This window comes from Microcaecilia unicolor, chromosome 8, assembly GCF_901765095.1.
Source record: "Microcaecilia unicolor chromosome 8, aMicUni1.1, whole genome shotgun sequence".
NCBI lineage: Eukaryota > Metazoa > Chordata > Amphibia > Gymnophiona > Siphonopidae > Microcaecilia > Microcaecilia unicolor.
The window spans coordinates 111,281,359-111,288,512 of NC_044038.1; the positions used below are offsets into that span (position 1 = coordinate 111,281,359).

A 7,154-nucleotide genomic window follows, 5' to 3' on the forward strand; every position below is an offset into this window, starting at 1 on the left:
CATACATGTCTAGCTTCAGTATCCCAAAATCACCAGCTCTGGAGAGGAGCTAATTGCATATCATAACACTAAAATCTCTGTCCCTTGCCCTGCACTTCTTCCAGCACAAGAAAAATGCAGGATGGAGCAAATCTTGCAAAGAAAGTCAGGTGCCTAGAAGTGCAGTGGAAAATCCTATAGATTAAAGCTGCTCTCTTGTGGCAAATCTTGGTGTGGTGCGCTGCATGACAAATTTTGAGCCATTCTGCCTCATTCTATTTGGTCTTTAAAGACTGAAGGGGAGATTTCACTCAGAACACAGTCCAGCAAGCAACAGTATATGGTCAAAATGTTTTTGATTTTCCTATGTGTGTAAACTATTTATAAAACATTTACCTGCCTGGGGACCCACTTTAATTTAAAAAGGTTCCTTATAAGAAATGCTATCATACCTTGCCTTTGAATGGCACAAACTGTAGCCCTGTTGCTCCACTTTAAGACGCACGCACTTGCACCACAGCGATGGCTCACCTCCGACCAGGCTCCAGCTTTTCCTGCTCAGTGATTCAAGCTCTCGTGAAAACAGGAAGTACCTCATCAGAAGGGGGGACATTGAGCGGGAAGTGAAAAGCTAGAGGTGAGCCATCGCTGGCTCGCTGCAACTGTCGGGGTCCGGTCCGGGGAGCTCAGCTGACAGCGGGCCCAAGCGGGGGTGGGCACCAGTGGCGGGAGCGGAGCGACTGAGCAAGATCATGATGCGGTCCGAGCAGAGGTCGGAGGCAGAGTTGAGCATGCCGCGCGGGGCCCCCTTAGGCGCGGGGCCCTATGCGGCTGCCTTGGTCGCCTCTGCCTAAGACTGGCCCTGGCCACTGCTTTCAGTTGGCATTGACTGTGCAGGATCGACGATCTGTATTATTCTGTCTGGTTTCGTTTTGCAATAGGTGAATTGATGTTCTAGTGCTCACTGTAGTGTTTAAGATGCTTTCCTTTTCCTTGTGTGACTCGTAGAAATTACTGCTTATGGTATGGTAGAATTGCTCTATAGGTCCTGAGTGTTTTTTATTTTCGGTATGCCTAGTACTGGATTTTAGAGGGGGGTGTTAAAACATGACCAGCCCCGGGTGTCAACTACCCTAGGTACGCCACTGAGTCAAAGCCAGAAGGTTGCTTGGATGCATAAAAAGAGGGATGACCAACAGGAAAAAGAAGGTGTATAAGTCTCTGGTGAGGCCCCATTTAGAGTACTGTGTGCAGTTCTGGAGACCGCACCTATGAAAAGATATAGACAGAATGGAGTCGTTCTAGAGGGTGCTACAAAATTAGTAAGCGGTCTTGAACACAAAAAATATAGGGACAGGCTTTTGAACCTCAACATGTATACGCTGGAAGAGAGGAGGGAGAGAGGAGACATGATAGAGACATTTAAATATTTCAAGGGCATTTATGTACAGGAAGTGAGCCTTTTTCAACTGAAGGAGAGCTCTGGAACGAGGGGGCATACAATAAAGTTACAAGGGAACAGGCTTAGGAGTAATCTAAGAAAGTATTATTTCACGGAAAAGGTGGTGGAGGCATGGAATGGCCTGCGGTGGAGGTTGTGGAGTCGAGGACTGTGTCAGAATGTAAAAAGGCATGGGATAAGCATGTGGGATCGCTTAGGAAAAGGAAGAGTTAGGGGTTACAGATGATGGGCCATATGGCCTTTATCTGCCGTCATGTTTCTATGTTTCTATCCTCACCAGCAAAGGTATAAATATTAATGTGGTGGTAGGGGGACTAGAGAGAAAATGCATTGTCCCCCATTTGCACTCCTGGGCCCCCTAAAAAAATTTAAATTCTGGTTATGCCCTTGTATCATAGTCAAGGCAGGATAAGACAAGAGCATGAATGAATATGTGAAGTGTAGCCTCATCCAATACATATTTTAATGAATGTAGCTGCCTTAACATAGAAAAGCCCGTTCGTATCACACTAGAAAGTTGTTCCTGAAGCAAAAAAAAACAATGAAGACTCCCAAATATAATTTAAATTCAATTGAGGCCTAAGACAAGTTTATTGAAAATTACTTAGGGGTCCTTTCATTAAGCTGTGGTAAGCACAGGATGCACTAAGGAATCCTGCATTAGTTTTCCGTTCTGCACACACAAACCATGAGCTAAATAATATTTTTTAATTTATCATAGAGGCAGGGCCACCGAGAGACAGAGCCGGGGCTGGGCTGCTGCTGCCGCCCACCCCCCCCCCCAGCCCCCTTACCTTCCTGTGTCTGCTCCTCCCTTGGTCTATCACTGTCCAGTTCCTGTGTGATGGGACCTGATTTATCATGTTAATGCAATTGTCCAGGTCCCATCACACAGGAGCAGGAGAGAGAAAGACCACGGCAGCAAAACCTTCTGCCTGCCTCTGGGGCCGGGCACCCCTTGGAGGCTGGGCCTGGGGAATCTTGCCCTCCTCTCAGTGGCCTTGTATAGAGGAGGCGCATCTGGGGGAGGAAAGGGGCATTTCTGCACTAACTGATTAGTGCAGGATTAGCACGTGAGCCCTTACTGCTTACAGAATAGGTGTTGGTAAGTGCTTATGTGGTAACTTTTTTAATCTGGAAAATCGGTCATTTTACTGCTATGGTAAAAATGACCTTAGAGCAAAGGAAAGACCCACCTAAAGGCTCACTTGAGCCGCTTTTTATCGTAGCTTAATAAAAGGACCCCATAGTTAACTAAACAGTCTTAGATACTTAAGTTTATTTTATTTCTCAGCAGCCTCTAAGCTCTAACCCCATCTGTTTCATACAGATAATCATGCATTTGGCCTTAACTATCAAATTCTTGTTCTGATGCTGAATAGTTCTATGTCTTTGAAACAAAGATAGCGGTAGAGGCAAAAACACATAGTAAAAATTTTTTCAGGTATATAAAAAGCAGAAAACCGGCAAAAGAATCAGTTGGGCCACTGGATGACCGGGAAAAGGGGCACTCAGGGAAGATAAAGAAATAGCGGAAAGATTAAATGAGTTCTTTGCCTTGGTCTTCACCGAGGAAGATTTGGTTGGGATACCGGTGCCGGACAGGGTATTTGAGGCTGACGAGTCGGAGAAACTTAATGAAATCTCTGTAAACCTGGAGGATGTAATGGGGCAGTTCTGCAAACTAAAGAGTAGCAAATCTCCTGGGCCAGATGGCATTCATCCCAGGGTACTGATGGAACTAAAAAATGAGCTTGCGGAGCTACTATTGTTGAAATGTAATTTATCCTTAAAATCGAGCGTGGTACCGGAAGATTGGAGGGTCGCTAATGTAACACCGATTTTTAAGAAAGGTTCCAGAGGAGATCTGGGGAATTATAGACCGGTGAGTCTGACGTCGGTACCGGGCAAAATGGTAGAGACTATCATTAAGAACAAAATAACAGAGCACAGGGAAGTCTTGCCTCACTAATCTACTGCATTTCTTTGAAGGGGTAAACAAACATGTTGACAAAGGTGAGCCGGTGGATATTGTGTATCTGGATTTTCAGAAAGCGTTTGACAAAGTCCCTCATGAAAGGATCCAGAGGAAATTAGAGAGTCGTGGGATCGGAGGTAGTGTATTGTTATGGATTAAAAACTGGTTGAAAGATAGGAAACAGAGAGTAGGGTTAAATGGTCATTATTCGCAATGGAGAAGGGTAGTTAGTGGGGTCCCTCAGGGTTCTGTGCTGGGACTGTTGCTTTTTAACATTTTCATAAATGACCTGAAGGTGGGGGTAACTAGCGAGGTTATCAAATTTGCTGATGACACAAAGTTGTTTAAGGTCGTCAAATCGTGGGAAGATTGTGAAAAGTTGCAAGAAGATATTGCGAGACTAGGAGACTGGGCGTCTAAATGGCAGATGATGTTTAATGTGAGCAAGTGCAAAGTGATGCATGTGGGAAAGAGGAACCCAAACTATAGCTACGTCATGCAAGGTTCAGCGTTAGGAGTCACGGAACGAGAAAAGGACCTGGGAGTCATCATGGATGATACGTTGAAATCTTCTGCTCAGTGTGCTGCTGCGACTAAGAAAGCAAATAGAATGTTAGGTATTATTAGGAAAGGGATGGAAAACAAAAATGAGGATATTATAATGCCACTGTATCGGTCCATGGTGCAACCGCACCTAGAGTATTGTGTTCAATTCTGGTTGCCGCACCTCAAAAAAGATATAGTGGAATTGGAAAAGATGCAGAGAAGGGCGACAAAGATGATTAAGGTGATGGGACTACTTTCCTATGAGGAAAGGCTAAAGCGGCTGGGGCTCTTCAGCTTGGAGAAAAGGTGGCTGAGGGGTGATATGATAGAGGTATATAAAATAATGAATGGAGTGGAAAAGATAGATATGGAGTGTCTGTTTACGCTTTCCAAAAATACTAGGACAAGGGGGCATGCGTTGAAGCTGGAGTGCAGTGCGTTTAAAACAAATAAGAGAAAATATTTCTTTATTCAGCGCGTAATTCGACTCTAGAATTCATTGCTGAAGAATGTGGTTAAGGCGGTTAGTTTAGCAGAGTTTAAGAAAGGTTTGGACGACTTCCTGATGGAAAAGGCCATAGATTGTTATTAAATGGACGTAGGGAAAAATCCACTATTCCTTGGACAAGCAGTACAAAATGCTTTGCTCCGTGGATCTTGTCGGGTGATTGTGACCTGGATTGGCCACTGTCGTAGACAGGGTGCTGGGCTAGATGGACCTTTGGTCTGTCCCAGGGTGGCGATGCTTATGTCTTATGGCTGTGTGGAACCTACCACATTAGAAGCTCATCCGCCCTGAGTGCTGGAAATTCAGTGATCGGTCTAGTCTGCACTGCCCACTTCTTTCCCACATCTCCCCTATGAAATAATACACTTCTTTCTGCAAGATGTGCAACATGCAGTTAATACACCCTAATTTCCAAGTCCAAATTTGTCCCTAGTTCGCAGACTTTCACCAGCCTGCATACGTAATCTAATAATAGAGCTCTTCAAACAGACTTGCAAAATATCCTCTAACCTCTTACAGTATTTCTGTTTGGAAACTTGCTCTGTTTGATTTGCTGAACAAGGGCATGCAGAGTACCTCCTAGAAGGCTGGTTACCTACAGCTGCTCTGTTTCTCCAGGACATCAGACCTGCCTATTGCGTTCAGTTTTCTAATAGAGAGTTCAATATGTCAAATGCTATATTTTTTATTCTTTTCTCAACTTAAAACTATGGACAAACCACTGAACATTTAAGATATGAAAGAGAGAACTCGAGGCAGTGAAGCTCTAGCAGTTAATGAGTTTCAGCACTTTCATTCTTTCCCATATCAGTCACTGGAAGGTGCCCTGAAGATCCAGGTGTAACTTTAAAGTCTTAGATTTAATAGATGTTCTTAGATACAATCTTTTGTCACAATATTACTGTGATATTCACTTACCGTTTTAAAATAATCTGCCAAAGTATCAGGACTCCAGGCAATTACTTCCGATCGGCTTGAGACGTTACGGAAATCCATTTTTATTTTATTCACAATGCAAAATATTCAGAAACAGCCTGTAGGTTTCACGGTGCATGCAAAGTTTGCTAGTTCTCCCCAAAACAATAGCACAATCTCTTTGCTGATGATATCTCTCTCTCCCACCAAATTAAAGTGCAAATATATCTAACAACGCAGCTCTTCCTGTTGATGCAAAATGTTCTCTTCTCAGAAAACTAGTCATAGTCTGCTGGTTTCCTGTACCACTTCCTTTCCTAAATCTAAACAAGTAAACAGGGGAAGGCAGTTGGCTGTCAGCACTTCAACTTTCTGTATTTTGAAGCTCCTGGCCATGCAAATTGCCTGTCCAGGGCTAACTGGGTATTTTTGGTGGCATTTAGTGGAGTGGAGGAGTTGCCTAATGGTTAGTGCAGTGGGCTTTCATCCTGGTAACCTGGATTCGATTCCCACTGCAGCTCCATGAGTAAGTCACTTAACCCTCCATTGCCCCAGGTACAAAAAACTTAGATTGTGAGCCCCCTAGGGACAGAAAAAGTACCTGTATATAATGTGTACAGTGCTGCATACATCAAGAAATGATTAGTAGTATAGTGCTGCTAAAAATACCCGGTTAGCACTGAAACCAGTTATTTTGGGGGACCTTCCAGGGTGGAGTCAGCACTTAGCTGGTTAACTGCCGATATGTGGCACATAACTGATTAAGATAACTGTATAAATAGGACTAACTTCTATGCATCTTATCTTTATGCGGTTCTTCATAGTTAAGTGCCAAATATCTCACGTAACCAGCTATGTTTTAGCTGGATCTTTATACCCAGAAATATCATGTCAGAGCCCAGACAAGGCCCAGAATTGAATTTCCAGGTTTAATGCCAGCAGCAGACAACAAAATTCTATCGTGGCTGACTGTATATCAGACCCTTTATATTTATTCATTTTTACAGTTACCCAGGGTACAAATCCGATATATACAGATTTCTGCACTGGAAATATTTTAAAATCTCTATTTTATCTTCCAAAGTACACATATTCAGATCTTTAGATCTATCTCCATATGCTTTATGATAAAGACCTGTAGTCGGTTGTGGCTGAAGGTCACCCTTGAAGTGGGTACACAGTCAAAGCCAACATTACTCCTTTCCTTTCTCACCTTTAACTCACAGCAAACAGATTAAGGGATCCCCTCTAGTTAGTGAGTTCACTATAGTGGACTGTAAAAGAAGCACAGCAGAACAATACAAGGACCTCTGAAGACCAGCTGGCTTTAGGATAAAAATGGTCCCTTTAATGTGCATTCCAGTATTTAATAAGTATGTAAATGATTTAAAAAAAAACAAAAAGCAAAAGGAAAATTATCCATAGGATTAGGGTAAATTGGTTGCAACATTGATCATATACCTCATTAAAGAAAATAGAAAGGCCTCATTGGTACAACTCACTTATTTCCAACTCCAGCATCTTACATAAGAACAGCCATACTGGGTTAGACCAGTGGTCCATCCAGCCCAGTATCCTGCTTCCAGCAGTGACCAATCCAGGTCACAAGTACCTGGCAGAAACACAATTAGTAGCACCATTCCAAGAAACCAATCCCAGGGCAAGCAGTGGCTTCCCCCATGTCCATCTCAATAGCAGGCCATGGACTTTTCCTCCAGGAACTTGTCCAAACCTTTTTTTTTAACCTAGATACACTAAGTGCCTTT

The 7,154-nt window shown here is 43.3% G+C and overlaps 1 protein-coding gene across 4 annotated transcripts in view; it reads right to left on the reverse strand.

Annotated features, from left to right (window-relative positions):
- LCP2 (lymphocyte cytosolic protein 2) overlaps positions 1 to 5,623 on the reverse strand; it is an 888,998-nt gene extending 883,375 nt beyond the window's left edge. For 3 of the 4 annotated variants that reach the window (XM_030211064.1, XM_030211063.1, XM_030211062.1), the window contains exon 1: positions 5,392 to 5,623. In XM_030211064.1, coding sequence (XP_030066924.1) covers positions 5,392 to 5,469 — 78 coding nt within the window. In that variant the 5' untranslated portion in view covers positions 5,470 to 5,623. The remainder of the gene's footprint in view (positions 1 to 5,391) is intronic. The other variant, XM_030211061.1, reaches the window with a different exon arrangement.
- Between the last annotated feature and the right edge of the window lie 1,531 nt (positions 5,624 to 7,154).